The following is a 16,928-nucleotide window of genomic DNA, read 5'->3' on the forward strand; positions in this document are numbered from 1 at the left end:
AAAATTTAAATTGGATTTTTTTGATTATTTACCAAATTAATTTTAATAAAATGCTTTTGGAGTAAGAAATCTATCTAGAGATAGTTTTCCATTTAAGATACATTAATAATTTAGTTTATTCAGCATGAAATGGAGCTAGTTATACAGCATGAGGCTGTATATTCTAAAATACTGGGACTGTCAGTGAGTCAACCGCAGGTCAGAGGAGGAGATGCTGCGGGACAGAGATGACAGTTGCTCTTTAAAGATTATGATTTAAATCGAGATTTAAATCGACTTGATTTAAATCAAATCCACCCTGCTACCTATAGAACTACTTGCTAGTATTGTCAGAGAAGGAACCAAATTTACGCCAGCTGCACCTGTCAGCTAGACATGGTATATAGATGATATTAACCACTATAGCAGTGAATAATTTATTTGGGCTTCTGAAGCATTTTTAGAGCAAACAATATGGCAGATAATCCCAGCCCCAATTATATAATGTTGTACAATTCAATGTTTTGGTTAAAATGGTATGGCGTATGCAGTAGCAATTACAGCCTCTCTCTGTTCTGTAACTGCAGTCCAAGTGCGTAGGGGAAACTCAATAAAAAAGCCTCCTTTATATTGTCAATAATTCTGGGACATTTCAGCTAAGCTAAGGAAGTGTGGGGGAAAGATAGTCAAGCTACCCATCCCTAGAAGAGGCAGATTAAGAGACATAATAAGAACAGCCACTCACACAGATCATAGTGACAGCTTTCCCTGGAGGTAGGTCCTTGAACTCTCAGGGGAACGGTTTATTATTTTAAAATTCTCAGACAGCCACTAAAAGTAAGTACTTTATACTGAGAAAAATTCAATTCAGCTTCCACCTCTGGTACTGTACTCCAAAGAAGTAAAACCACAAGAAAAAATCTAGCTTCTTGGTCCTTATGAAGCCTCCAAATTCTCATTTCTGATGTTTTCAATAGCAAACAGAACTAAGCACCTTATTATTATTATTTACAGATGCATTTCTCCTAATCACATCTCTATGGCCGATTTCAGCTTTCAGAATGGCTGCCTTGACTTTAAATTATCAGGATCAACTACATTTTCAAAATTAATAAAGAATGCTTAGATGCAGATCTACAGGAACTGCACAGCTGGGAAAGCAAAATGCCTTATTTTAATTAAAGCTACACACACAAACACTTTTTAGATTTCTGGCAGCTTAATCCTGTAAAGGCCAGAACACTCAGTAATTAACTATTATATTAAAGCTATTAACTGCAGACAATTCAAATGCAGGCTATCATCATTATGTAACAGGGCCCAGTGTACAGTCTTAGCAAGGCCTTGTTTAGAAACACCAGCTTTTGTCAGTTATACTGAAAGACTAACAGCAAGGCAACTCCTAAAATTTCCCTTAAAAGTTGGCGATTTATTTACAATGGGACAAAGATTTGCCAAAGAATCTATTACAGCAAGGCTGTTTTTTGAACGTCTAAAGGATGGTGGCATTTCCCTAACAAGGACATAAATGAGAACCCCAGGGAAAGGTAATCTAAATTCTATGTCAGATTTCATGAAAAACCAAAGGTGAACAAGTATTTTGCCAGTGCCAAAGCCATTTGACTTGAGTCAGATTTAGACACAGAGAATTGAACATTTCCTGCCTATCCAGACTTCCCTTTTCCTTAAACATGTGACTCATCATGCTAATATAAGCAGCAAGTTTTAGAATACATGTTTGTGTTAATTGGGGTTTGCCAAACTGTATTGGGGGGGGGACAAAACACTTAGATCTTTAAATAATGTGATCTATTTGCTTTCTTAATGAGGAACCCAAAGGAAAGTGGATTTGAGAAGCAATGTCCTGATTTGGAGAATAAATCTGGTATCCCATAGTTGCTGATTATTATTTAAGAGTTTAGGAAATACTGGGGCATGTTATTATACTCCAGTTTGCTCATACCCAGGGACATGTTACCATACCCAAAGGACTCTTAGAGTCCTTGTTTCACTTTGAGTTTTGTAACATGAATAACTTGGGTATAGTAACATGTCCCTGGGTATGAGCAAACTGGAGCCAGTTGAGGCAATTCTAACGTAAAATTTACAATTGGTGGTTTAAATGTTCCAAATATCTAATGAAGCACTCGATTAGCTTTGCGTACTGTACATCAACTAAAAACATATTTAACAAATCTAGGATGCAAGTTTCAGTACTGTGTTTGACAAGATCTATTGAAGCAACCAGAGGATATTTATGGTAGGGTAGAATTATTGAGGGAGGTAGCCTCTGGCTTCTGAAACTGACATTACAACCACATTAGTGGCAGCTCCGACCCTCCGGAACGATCTCCCCGTGGAGATTTGTACCCTCACCACCCTTCAGACCTTCCGCGTAGCCCTCAAGAGCTGGCTATCCCGCCAGGCCTGGGGGTAAAGATTTGATCCACCCCCACCCGAATGTTGAATGAATGTTGTTTATTTTTTAATTATGTGTTATGTTATATGTCACTGTTTGTATCCCCTCCCTATAAGTTGTTAGCCGCCCTGAGTCCCCTCAGGGAAAAGGGCGGCCTATAAATAAACTTATTCCTATTCCTATTCCTATTAGTCCTTGAACAGAATAGGGTACCAGATGTTTTCCAAAATAAGTGGGGGGGGGGAAGACACGGGGACCTGGAGGGCAAGGATAAGCAGAAGAAGATTTAAAGGCACAGAAACCATTCTTTTACCCTCGATGATATCAATGCCTGCATCACCTTTTCATATCATATGTGTAATACTTATGTGGTCAAAGGATAGGAGTACTATAAATCACCACTGTAGAACTGCACCATATTTCTCTAGCAAGAACTTAGCTTCAAGAAATGTTAGCTCTCCTGCTGGAGCAGTTGTCCCAATTACAAACCCAGAGGTGGCTAGTATTGCTGCTTCTCATCCCAAAGGCACGTCAAACTCCTACAGCTGGTGGGATTACAAGCCAGAAGATATGACAGGAATGTACTAGGAGTACTACCTTAAGAATCTGCCTAATGGACTCCTCTATTTTTCTTATCTCTTAAGCAGTTTAACACCCTAGTCTGCAAACACATTTTAGGGCTGTAAACTGCGTATGGTAGAGGTTCTGCTCTAGGGTTCTTCTAAATACCAATTTTACTTGCAACAGATTTTAAGATGGTTCTTTGGCATCTTGGTCAGCAACAGGCAGAAAGCTGGGAGCCAAGAGACACTTAATTTCTAACCTATGGGCAAAATCCATACAAAAAAACAAATGAAAATAATTCAAAAGATCTCAAACACTAGATGCCTACTGCATAGAGAATCTCAAGGAAACTGAAGAGACACACATTTTCACTGCTACCCATAGAAAAATAAGTCCCAGCTCCTAACAGGGGTGTGTAAGACTAACCTGATGACTTGATTAAATTTTTAAAAAATTAACATTTAGCTATAGCATTGTGCATTGTATAAAATGCTATTAAGAATTTTGTGCAGTAGTAGCTACAAAAGTAGAATGTTCAAAATGATATCTTTTACTTCCCATGGGCATTTAGTAACTTTTCTATTTAGAATTTCAGACAGAATTTACTATCTTTTAAAATAGCAATGACTACAATATTCTTTAAAAAATAATTTAATTTGTTTGCTCTAAGGCTGGAGATATTTCCCAAGTACAACTAATTTTATTAAACATTTGGCATATTTGCAGGCACCGAAAAACAAAAAATACGTCATCAGTGGCCATGTTCACTAGGCTCACCCATATGTAGCTCACTTTCTAACAGAACCGGGATAAATAAAAACCACTTCTCTTTTTTTTCCCTTTCCTGGTGATCTGGTGCTTGTTTCTTCTTGAGGACGAGGCAGAATAATATTGTTATATTATACCATTTAAAATGTGTTATCATTATATATTGACTTTGCCAGGATAGAAGTAAAAAAACAAAAAGCTGCTCCCTAAAACCTCTGCCTGCCAGTCTGAGCAGGCAATAGCATTCTATCATCTTAAACCTTTAAATTTTAAATTGATTAAATGTGCTCCAGCCACCCTCACCATTGCACTCTGTGTAATATAAATAATTAAAACAATTAAACACTCCTCAATACTTTGCTCTGGTACTACTTCTATTTTTTATAGAGCCTTCTTCCATGTTTCACTTTAATTTACTTTTTTTTTTTCCTTTTTGCACTTTTTTTAGAATGTTAAAGTTTGGCTATGTTTATAATGTGGTTTCCCTAAAGGAAGAGGATATAAAAAATAGGTAAGTCCTCCCCAAATACAGTTCATTCAATGAGTGGATTAAATATGAATAGAAATTATTATTAAGTTCTCTGCAGGTCTGGCAGTTATTGTGCAATGAGAGGCCAGACTGCAAATATTTCAGGTGAACTTATCTTTTCTTTCGTTATGTCAATAAAAAATCTTACTGATGCCTGTAATCACCTGAGAGAGCACAAGATGGCCCTGTCGGTTCTTGCTCCTGGAGTGATGGCCTTAATCTTTGCAAAGGCATGCGGGAACTACATTTTCAAGCAAACTGTAGTTGTTTTAAACTATTCCCATTTCTTTATCTTAATTTTTGGTTCCTAAATGAATCCACCACATCACCAACATAGATGGGAACATTTACATTGGTGTATGTGTTTAAATTCATGTACATATAAATTCAAATTATGTAATCTTTCCTAGCAGTCCAAGGTCACATTAGTCAGATGGCCTAGTCAGATGGCTAGCTATGTCTATCAATTTAAATAAACAAATAAATAAATGACAAAACCCATGAAGCCAAAAACGTGAATTCCAGAAGTTTACAAGATATTTGGAGGTGGGGGGGGAAGATGATTAAATGAAAAGCACAAGATTTACAATGAGCTGGATTCTAGATAGCCTTAAAAGGGAGGCAGGGGTAGAAAGTACATTTTTTTTAAATTTTATTTTAGGCCTTCTGAATCATAACACCATCAGCCCATCCCAAGAACGATGGGTAAATGGTTGTGAAGCCATGACATAATTAAGCATGAAAAACTCAACTGAAACTCTCCAAAAAGAAGCTTGTGTGGATGTGCTGCATTTGTGTGGGAGTGTTACTGAAGAAGAGATCTAAATAGCTCAATCATTTCCATAGACTTATGTCAAAAGTTAGCTCCCACAACAGGCAAATCAAAGAATGATATTATAACTGGAATTTCTAAAAGATTCCACCTTCAAATAGCAAGAACGGAATTTGAACGCCACTATAATTTTTAAAATATTATTTAAACAAGTACATGTTATTTTTCTTCCATTTTTCTTACCAATGCCAGATTCCTAATACAATGCTCCGTAGTTTGCCTGCAAAACCCCCTGATTCTTGCCAGGCTCCATGTCCCAGCTGATCTTTTAAAAATGATACAGCAAACATTATTATTCAAAGCAAAAGTTTTATGTCTTATATTATTTCTGTTGTTTTTATCTCTGGCTATTTTTACTGGTTTTTTAATCTGCTTTCGTTGTGAGAGAGCTAAACTCAAGTATATGAGATAGTTAGCCTGTATACATACTACATACTTATTTGCACACCAAATAAATATGCCAGCAATAATCTTGTTGTTATTATTAGTTGCGAAGTCATGTCCGACCCATTGCGACCCCATGGACAATGTTTCTCCAGGCCTTCCTGTCCTCTACCATCCTCTGGAATCCATTTAAGCTCACGCCGACTGCTTCGGTGACTCCATCCAGCCACCTCATTCTCTGTCGTCCCCTTCTTCTTATGCCCTCAATCGTTCCCAGCATTAGGCTCTTCTCCAATGAGTCCTTCCTTCTCATTAGGTGGCCAATGAGTTTGAGTTTCATCTTCAGAAGATCTGGCCTTTTAAAGAGCAGTCAGGGTTGATCTCCTCTAGGACTGACTGGTTTGATTGCCTTGCAGTCCAAGGGACTCGCAGGAGTCTTCTCCAGCACCCTAGTTCAAAGGCCTCAATTCTTTGGCACTCAGCCTTTCCTATGGTCCAACTTTCGTTGGCAGGGTGATGTCTCTGCTTTTTAATGTACTGTCTAGATTTGCCATCTAGCAACAAAAGGCAAGCATCAACAATCACTTTCATTCTCAAAAATGCTTCTGATCCAAAAAGACCCACAACCCCTCACCAAACAATAAGTTGTTACTGTTCAGTGCTTCCTCTAGTAACATGTCTAACAAACATGTCTCATACAAACTAGAATTAACTGGCTTGGGGGGGCGGGCTTACTGATGGCAAGCTATGCACTTGAGCAAAGCCTATCATTTTGAAGCATTCCAATTCCAGAATCTGTATCAAACCCCAGAATACACATCTGCAATCAAACATTTTGCCAGATAAAGGCAATCTTGGCATGTGAAGATGGCTTATAACAAATCAAAACATCTAGTCTGTGACGAATCCCTGTAGTCACTGAAAAAAGTGGCTCTTGAACAGTCTTTTGCACTTACAAGTATCACAGCATTCCCAGAATCAAGTGTTCCAAAATCAGGCACTTGGCACCCAGCATGTATTTAAGATGGCTGCAGTGTCATGTGATTGCCATTTGTGACCTTCCCGACTGTCTTCTGATAAGCAAAATCAGCGGGGGAAGCCGGATTTGGTTAACAACTGCAGTGATTCACTTAACAACAATAGCAAAAAAAAAGGTTGTAAAACCCCATGACTCACTTAACAATCGCCTTGCTTAGCAACAGAAATTCTGGTCCCAATTGTGGTTTTAAGTTGAGAACTACCTATAAAGTATTTCCAGTCCTCATTGCTTTAGACTCCCTTAAGTGAAAACAGGGGGGAAGAAGCGAGAATCTTACACTACCAAATTATTGATCTCACAGCTTAACAGTGCTTATGTGGGTGCATGTGAATGATTGGGAGGGAAGGAGGGGGGGAGTACTCACACAGAGGAACATATATTCACTAGCCATAAAACAATGCTATCCCATTTCTTGCTATTAAGAAGGTGAAAGAAAGTTAGCATGGTGCTTTTCCTGGTACAATTCTTGCAGGTCACGGTTCTTTATCAATATTCACTGATTGATGTCTTGTGTTGGGCACAAATTCTGAGAAGTAGCTAATTATTCCAGACATCCACTGCATTAAATGCTCTCTTGTTAACAGCACTAAATGAGAAGAACTGGATGTCAAATGGATATAAGTACTCTGAATATGGAGAAACCATCCAGAGAAACAGAAATAAGGTTTCAGATTTCCAGAATTGGAATTCTTGTCCTGACATCATAAACGAAAACTAGATAGGATATTATCTATGATAAGTGGAATAGATGGAAACTAACGTACTGGGAAGCGCAGGGTGGGAAGCTCATTTAGCATGTTAAATAGATCTATACTTAAATAAGAAAAACTAAAAAAAGGATGCCTACTTAGTTATATATAATGTATTAAAAAAAGATCCTGACAGCTTTCCAATAGCCAAAACCACTTAAATTATCATTTAAGAAAAAATAATTATACAGCATATTTAAATAGGGTATAAATGCTTCTTTCAAAACATGATGTTTCTGGGATTCTTCCACAAAATGTTGAGATATTTCCATGCAGCAGCATAATCTCTTTTACATTTTACAAGTCTTAATTGAAAAATTATGACATTGAAAATTATTGACATATTCATTTCAGCATGCCCAGCTTCTTACATGTACATATATTTAATAGTTACAGTAATCTGAAGTAGCTCATTAACATTATGAAACTGCCAAATTTAAGGAGTATTCTATTTTATTGTGCTCCTAATTAGTTTGATGAAATGATAGCTCCTTTTAAGAATTCTGCACAATAAATGATGCTATGCAATCTTTTTGGGAAAGCCTAACACATCCAAGGTATAAAGCCAAACTCCTCAAGATTTTTACAGAGAGAGAAAAAGCGATTCTATTTGTCAGAAGAAGTCCAAGAAATAGCATGGAAGAAGAGGCCATTATAGCTAATGTCAACAGATGGAAAAAAGTCAATTTCATGCTATAGAAAACAGTTCAAAATCTGTATTATACTGCAACTTACTTCTGGAGTGTTTTTCTTGAACTCACGGCTTTGTTCAATAAGTTTCTTTCTTGATTGTTCACTTTCATCTTGTCGGTTAGCCAACACTGTTGCCGTTGCATCAAGTTCTCGCTATCATGAAAAAGAAAGGCAAAGCATACGTTTAACTGCTAAGCAAAAAGCAATTAATGAAAGTATTTTATATCTCCCCCACTAAAGTCATTTACTTCTTTTAAATGTCTCGTTACCGATCCCTCCCCAAAAGTTACAACCAGCCTCTGTAAAGTTGTTGTTTCTTTGTTGTTGTTTTGAGAAAAGGAAATTTAGATGCTGAGAATTGAGAAATTACATCTGCTCCAAGCATTTCCCTGCAGTGTACTGGAACGACTTTATTAGTAGTTTGTCTTTTAACTATCACAAATGTTTGTTAAACACAAAGGTATCATCTTTCTTGATTTTCCAGGGTTTTCAAGAATTTGATATAAGACTCAATCCATGTTTCCTTCCCAATTCACTCTTATTGTAAAGCCCTTTTTCCTGATCTAAACAATCCATATTTACCACGTTTTCCCCAAAATAAGACAGGGTCTTATTTTCTTTTGACCCCCTTGGCCTTATTTTCGGGGAGGTCTTATTATTTTTGAGGTGCAGAGGCGGCGAACGTGGTCACCTCATGGCTGCTGCTGTGTTGCAATATTTTCAGGGAGGGCTTATTTTCAGGGAAGGGCTTATTTTAGTGCAAAAGCCCGATTGGGCTTAATATCCGGGGAGGTCTTATTTTTGGGGAAACAGGATAGAACTTGTAACATCTCTGACTACATTAATTTTATTTTTTATTGAATGGATGATAGATAATATATATTGGTACTGTCTGGCAGCCCCACTAGGAAAAAAGATGAGATCAGGAAGGAAGTTACAGAGAGCCCAACTGCATGGCAATCAGTCTATCAAAGCTGAATTGGGGGAGTGGGGGGAGAGGAAGCAAGCAGCATCAAAAGGAAGCCATGGACTATGCACCTCTGAGCCAGAGAATGGCACATTGCATTTCACATCTCATCTACCTTTTCCTGACTATCGCACTTTAGGCTCTGGGGTAAGCAACTTAAAGTGGAGCTCCTACAATAACCATCATGCTTTCGCTACATTTGGCTGATTTTATTTTGCTCCTGACATAGCCAACTCTAACTTCCATAAACCAAAGTAAGAAGCATGTTCTTAGATACCTTTTTCCTCTAGTTCAAGGAACATCCATTCCTCATCACAGACTACATTGTACTCCTTATATTTCTTATCAGCAAGTTGTATTTCTTTAAACTTGCCATTGTTTTGCTATACAGGTAGTCCTCGACTTATCACAGTCCATTTAATGACCGCTCAAAGTGGAAAAATGTGATCAAAGTGTGATCCCCTTTTGTGACCTTTTGGCAAGCAAAGTCAATGGAAAAGTCAGATTCACTTAACAAACGTGTTACTAACTTAACTGCAGTGATTCGCTTAACAACTGTGGCCAAAAAAGGTTGTAAAATGGGGCAAAAATTAGTTAACAAATATTTTGCTTAGCAATAAAAATTTGGGGCTCAATTGTGCTCATAAGTAAAGGATTACCTGTACTTTCCCTAGAGCACAAGATATATAACTATACCAAATGTAGGTTCCTACTTTCATACACACCACAATTACCTTGATGACACCATATCATTCCTCATTCACAATTATTGTCTGTATTTTAATTTTCTGCATACATCATCCACAACTCCATTCCATTCAGGTGAGGTCATCTTCATTCATATCTAATACATCTTTTCCCGTCATCCAGTTTTATATGTTAAGTTTCAAAGAGACCCATCTATTTTTCTTTCACTTCATCCACTAACTTTCATACATAACCAGTTACATCTCTTCCATTACGTTACAATTTTCCATATGTCACTGTTATCTCCAGATGGAGATAACAGCGTTCCTTTATTGCTATCTCCAGATGGCCCATAGCTATTGACCTCCATTGCCAACCATGATTTTGGTCAAGTGAAGTTTTCACGTAATGCTTTTCATTCGGCCACATTCGGCATCCCTGTTAATTGGAAGGAGAACCAATTGTGGCACGCTTCTAACTGTCACAACCAAAAATCATGATTTTCCCCACATGCATGATGCTGCCATTTTTCCTTTGCATATTCAATAGATTGCATATTTGATATATTGCATATTTCAAGCACTCTTTGCAATTCCCCAAAAATATTAAGTATGTTCCTTGGCCACCAAAAGACTGCCATTGTCTTTGGCTTTAAAACGTTTGAAGGCTTTGTAACTCTAGATGTGTTCTTATAACGAGACAGCAACATCTTCCCAATACTAAATATTCGGATATGCAGCATCCCTCCTGACTAAGCATTATTTTACCTTCCTTATAGCAATGGCACTTAGACTTTTATATACCATTTCATAGTGCTTTTTACAGCCCTCTCTAAACCTTTTACAGAGTCAGCATATTACCCCCAACAGTCTGGGTCCTCATCTTACCCATCTTGGAAGGATGGAAGGCTGAGTCAACCTTGAGCCGGTGAGATCTGAATGCTGAACTGCAGCTAGCAGTCAGCTGAAGTAGCCTGCAGTACTGCACTCTAACCACTGTTCTGTATGTCAACATCCATATATGCCAAATCAAAAATTAGACATGATTTTCCATTCATATTTCATTAATTTGAATAGTCACGAAACTATATCTATTTAATGAAATAACTTTTAATACTTATCATAATTAAATTTTATGGTTTGAGCATGTTATGTTGTGTTGTGATTTGAGCACCAAGCTAGAGAAGTCTATTTTTCATCTAAATTATGCGTTCTCACTCACCAGTCTAGAATTTTTTAAAAAAAATGCAAGATCAAAACTTCTCAAGAGACATATCTTCCTGTGGTTATATTAATGAATCTGCCATCTTATTCCAGATATGCTTGGTTTATGCACCGAAAAAGCAGACCTGAAAACATATTTGAGAGAATGTCATCATCATGTCTTCCACATGTACCCAGTGGAAGATGCTACCTTTTATACAGAACAAGTATTGGCATTCCAGTTCTGCTTCTATTTCTGCATCACTGTACAACGCTTTTCTCATATCGCTGTTCGCTCTATTTAAGTACTAAATTGAAGTATGTGCACTGCATCTCCATGAAGTCAATAGAAGTTGTGTTATGTACCTTGGGGGAGGATTTGCCCGTAGATTTTTCTTTACCTGTGATCGATTTCCTTTCAATGTGAATAAATCTGACGGTCATGAGAAGTGAGAAAAACAGCTCACGAGTGAGAGAGAATGCAAGCCAGCTGCTGGGGCCATTTGCTCCAACAAGTCACTTCTAGCCTTTCCATTACAAAAAGAAATTAACAAAATTAAGAAGCTTTCAAATGAATCAAACTAAAGAGGCAGATTTTTCAGATGAAATAAGACAACCAGCTAAGCTCCCAAATCAGGCAGAATTTTCCTTTGCTCCAGTTTTTCATATATGAGTCACACATCATACAATATTTATAAGGATACAAAAAAAGAGCAAACACAGAAGAGACTAGATTTCGTCATGCATGATCTTCCCACAACATTCCTCCATCCCACTACTTCACTATTTGCAACATTAATTACAATCAAAAGCTGAAAAGGTTTCATGCCTACCCAAGTTCCTAAACTGAATTCTTATTACAAATCCATAATAAACAAAGAATCAAGTACATTTTAACAATGGTTAATAGAAGTGAAAAGGCACATGGTAGGAATTTATTTCGTGGAGAGAACACCAACAATGAATCTCTTGATTAAAATTGAGATCAATTCTTCCTGGTTTGGATGGGTACATTCCTAACACTTGTAGAAATAACACCAACATTACATTTTTGCAATGGTCAGTAAGTAAATCCATTTCGCTATTCAGAACAAGAAACACTTGAATGGCATTTGTAAGTTTTGAAGAGTTGCATGAAATAGGGCAGTAAAATAAGTAGCCTTGCAGAAAATTAACTGAAACAAGTAGATCCTTGGAGATTATTATTATTATTATTGGTACACACCAGTGGTGGGTTGCAGGAGGTACGCTCCGGTACGGGTGTACCGGAGCCTGCCCGGAGCACCAAGTACCGTTCCGGTACAATGCTCCGGGGGGCCCACCCGCCTGCCTGAACGCCTTACCTGTCCTTTAAAGCCTTTGGCTCTTCCACACATGCACATGGCGCATACAGCGCCTGCGCGATGCTCCACCAAGCAGATGGGGCGTCGCAGAGGCATCACTGGAGGGTACGATGCATGCACGCACTGTGCGCCGCATGTTCATGTGGAGGACGCCGGGCCCCGTTGCAACCATACCAGTTGCAACGGGATCTGGAACCCACCACTGGTACACACAGAGCTGTAGATTGCTTTGAAACAAGTACATTAATGCAATGTTTCTGTTCTTCTGCAGCTTCTCAGAAATCTAGGGGAGAAGTAAATGGACAGAGGCTATGTCTTCTGGTTCAATTAAAGATGGATGTTACCACTGAAAGGATACTGGGTGGATCTGAAATCATTCAAACCCAAGAGGATACTCATAGGATATAGAAGAAAATATGCTATTTTATAGCTGCATGCAATTAATTTGATCTGTAATTTGATGGACGTCAGGTAAAAGCCAATTTATGTACAACATATATTTGCAAACGTATCCTTAATTGCTGTAAATTCAGGGGTGGGCTGCTGGGGGTTCGGGGCAACCTCTATCTAAGATTCTGTGCAGTTTGAAGAACCCCTAAATCCCACTCCTGGCTGACCCCACCCAACCCCACCCAATATTGCAGCCTGTTTTGGATGCAGGGGAGTGCAGGGCACGTGCAGAGGCTCGGGGAGGGTGAAAAATGGGCGTACCAGAAGTTCAGAAAGGCCAGAAACGGCCGTTTCCTGCCTCGAGAGGGCCTTTTTTGCCTCCTGGAGGACTTGAGGAAAGCCTCTGGAGCTAGGGGAGTGCAGAGGTCTGACTAGGGCCTAGGCCATGCCCATGATGGCCACGCCCACCCAGCAAGCGGGCAGAGAACCCCTTGCTAAAAATTTTGAAGTCCACCCCTGGGTAAATTGATTCAAAACCTCCCTTCTGCTACCATTTAGCCTTGTTCCCTCACTTATCTTTTTACCATTTAACCTTTGGTTAATTAGCACAAAAGACTGGAGGGAATCTAACAAAACCCTTCAGGTTGTATAAAATAAAGTTTTCTGCTTCAAGACGATAGGAACAGAATTGCTCAGCAATTTTTTTCTGAAATCCTTCATCTAAATTCATTCTACATTGATAGCTTATAATCCTACATCTACATACAGTACTTTGTGAATAAGCCCTATTAATTGGAAAGGACAGAAAGAGGCAATCGGATAGCCTCATGATATCCTAGATTACCATAAAATGTTCAGAAAATTCCACTCTTCTGAATATACAAAAAAAAGGTTAGCTGATTCTAATAGAGTTAATATAGTTGAAATAGAAAACTAAAAGAAAAAGAACAAAATGCTTAACAGTTGGGAAAACAAATCTTGAAATTCATCCCAGAGTCAAGCAGCCAAAAAGAAAATGTGCATGTGTGTCTGTGTCTGTACATACTTATCAGAAACCAATATGGTTAATACCTAGGCATAAGGCCTTCAACAACACATTATCAAGCAATCTGTTAGGAAGCACAAGACCAAAATATACAGCTCCCACCAATCACACTTTAAAATATGGGAGGATTTTTTCACGAAGGAAACCAACTTAAAAGCACTAAAACTGATACTTAGAAGCCTATGCATCTCCACTACAATGGAACCAAATCTGGTTAATTATTGGTGGAGTAACCATTAGACTTTCATTGATCTCAAGAGTTCTGGGTTAAACTAATAATGAATGAACCTAGTAGAAACTAATCCATGTGCAATTCTTCTTTTCATCTCATAGTTCAATTGGGGCTCCAGTTTCTTTCTTTCTTTCTTTCTTTCTTTCTTTCTTTCTTTCTTTCTTTCTTTCTTTCTTTCTTTCTTTCTCTCTCTCTCTCTTTCCCCTCTCCTGCTGTTGCTGTGTTGCAATATTTTTGGGGAGGGCTTATTTTTGGGGAAGGCTTATTTTAGCGCATGCGCTCAAAAGCCCGATTGGGCTTATTGATTGATTGATTGATTGATTACATTTATATGCCGCCCTTATTATCCGGGGAGGTCTTATTTTGGGGGAAACAGGGTAGGAAGCTACTAGCTCAGGTTTAGTTCAACTTTTTATATATAAAACTCTAAATGAGAGGTCCAAAGCCCGCGGTTTGTGGATTGGCACTGGGCCACAGCATGCTTAGATACCGGGCCATGCAAACAAGCAAAGCCCCACCCACAGGATGCAGGTACCATGCGAAACTATGCCCCCTCCAGTCCGCGGAAAAAAATCTCTCCACAGAACAAATCCCTGGGGTCCAAAGGTTGGGCACCCGCTGCTCTAAACAGGTCTGGGAATGGTAAGACAACTTTTGCTATTACATCCCTGCTAAGATTATTAGAGGTGGCCCTGCCATGGGTGCCAAGAACCACAGAGTGTCATCCTGCGATTACTCATGGGAAGATCTTCTCTCTAATGACTCCTGCATTTTGGAATGCTCTCCTCCCTGAAATTTATGAGGCACCTCCATTAGATCTTTTAGGCACCTGTTGAAAACGTCTTTGTTTATACCCCAGGCCTTCCCTGTATGGAACCAGATGAATAGTTTCTATTCCCCCCCCCTTACTTCCTTCCCCATCCCAGACATTAATGCATGGTTTTATATTATTTGAATGTATAGTTTTTATTATGGCACATTATGTTCTCTTGGGTTCAACTATAATGGGACCAGTGTAAAAATATTGGGACAAAATAAATAATTATTGAGATGAAATATATAGTAACTATAGACATGTTCAACAGAGAAAATGCTATTTAAGCACAATTTCTGCAGGACTAGAGGATTCGCTATACGGTTAAGCTGATGCAAAAGTATTTCCCAACAGATTGCATACATCAGGGCTCTCAGGAGACACAAGACATCTGTTCTTCGATTACTCTAGTAGTGGCTTGGATTCAAATATCCAAAAGTACCACCCTCTTCTACACTGTAATCTTCCTCAGAAGCCTGTCTTTAAGTCCTTCCTCCATCCCCCCTGCATACACACTTCAGAAATCAAGAAGACAGTCATGGAAGTCAGAGGATTTCTGTTATGTTTCCACTTAATATCCTTTTTCACAACGTTTACCTGGCATCAAATTCAGTACCTATTCAGCACCAGGATAATACCTATCCTCCGGGCTTCTGGTGTTTTGCTTTTGGGATTGCAATATTTAGATTTAGATTTATTTAGATTTATTGAACATTTATAGGCTGCCCTTTTCCCTGAGGGGACTCAGGGCGGCTTACAACAATGGGGGAAGGGAGTGCAAGACAAGACATAAAAGAAAAACGTGAGTAAAACAAAATTAACCATAAAACACAACATTCACTCAACATTCGGGCGGGGTGAGAGTAAATCCTATCCCCAGGCCTGACGGGATAGCCAGATCTTGAGGGCAATATGTTTGTGTGTCTTGAATGAAATAGTATGTTGATCCAGTGGGACACGGTGGCTCAGTGGCGAAGACGCTGAACTTGTCAATCAGAACGGTCGGCAGTTCGGTGGTTCGAATCCCTAGCGCCATGTAATTGAGTGAGCTCCCATTACTTGTCCCAGCTTCTGCCAACCTAGCAGTTCAAAAGCATGTAAAAATGCAAGTAGAAAAATAGCAACCACCTTTGGTGGGAAGGCAACAGCTTTCCGCGTACCTTTGTCATTTAGTCATTCCAGCCAGATGACCATGTAGACATCTTTGGATAGCACTGGCTCTTCGGCTTTGAAACGGAGATGAGCATCATCCCCTAGAGTCGGGAACGACTAGCACATATGTGCACGGGGAACCTTTACCTTTATGTTGATCGAACTTGCAGAAATAAGTGATCCTATGAAGAATTTCACTGAATTCACCTTCTACAATTCACCATTGCATCTCATTTCAACCTCCCATCTTATTTCTCCATATACAGGTAGCCTCCGACTAAGCATCCGTTACTGCTTTTCCGCAGCATGCTGACCTTGGAAGCTTTTCTGGGTTTGGATAATACATTGAATCATAAACTAACCAAATGGGTTAGGTTTGCATAATAATCAGGTTAGTATATTATACAAATGTATTTGGTATAATTTTCATTGACGTGGTTAAGCTTGTTGTGCAATCACAGCCAGAGAATGATTTCGTTCTTGATATATTCATACATTACTTGCCAAAGCTGGCCAGAACCCTAGCAGCACAGTCTTCTGAGGGTTCTGAGGAGACTTTCACCTAACTGCTTGTGGCTAGAACCATCTTCCCAAATTATTGGGAAGTGAAAAACTAACCTCCTGACATAGACATGGACTACCCTTGCAAGTTATCTTCAATATACTACAGGCTAGTAATTTTTCAGATATATTTATCTCTGCCAAACCAAAAGTCCGTATTCTGCTAAAGAACCATAGCACTGAAACCTTAGATCTGTTTTACAACCTTAGATCTGTTCCTTGGCAAGCAATTACTTGCCAAGTAATTGCTGCTACAGTATGGCGCTTGGAAGATATCGCCCTGGCACAGTGCAGCAACCTTGCTGAAGCTAAATACGCTTACATCTGCTTAGCATTTTGGGAAATTAGCTGCAAGCTTGTTTGACTTCTACAGGAATAGGCAACTGGGTAGTCATCTTGCCAAGAACACAAGAATTGTTTTGCTGGATCAGACCTCTGACCCATCTAGGCCAGCAGTTTGTCTTCATAGTGGCCAGCCAACTGACCAAGGAAGATCACTAGTCTCTGAGCAGATGGCTTTTAGAAGCAGTCACATTGCCATTAAGAGGAATATCCATTGATTCCTATGGGAGAGTAAAG

The 16,928-nt window shown here is 38.9% G+C and overlaps 1 protein-coding gene across 5 annotated transcripts in view; it reads right to left on the reverse strand.

The window, feature by feature from the left end:
• Nucleotides 1-16,928, reverse strand: part of CUX1 (cut like homeobox 1) — a 358,739-nt gene that overhangs the window by 279,254 nt on the left and 62,557 nt on the right. For all 5 annotated transcript variants that reach the window (XM_087717241.1, XM_087717238.1, XM_087717242.1 and 2 more), the window contains exon 2: nucleotides 7,999-8,109. In XM_087717241.1, the coding sequence (XP_087573367.1) occupies nucleotides 7,999-8,109 (111 nt within the window). The remainder of the gene's footprint in view (nucleotides 1-7,998; nucleotides 8,110-16,928) is intronic.

The sequence above is a fragment of the Thamnophis sirtalis genome, unplaced genomic scaffold (assembly GCF_051295495.1).
Source record: "Thamnophis sirtalis isolate CommonGarterSnake01/CBP01778 unplaced genomic scaffold, rThaSir2_p1.2 scaffold_6, whole genome shotgun sequence".
Classification (NCBI taxonomy): Eukaryota; Metazoa; Chordata; class Lepidosauria; order Squamata; family Natricidae; genus Thamnophis; species Thamnophis sirtalis.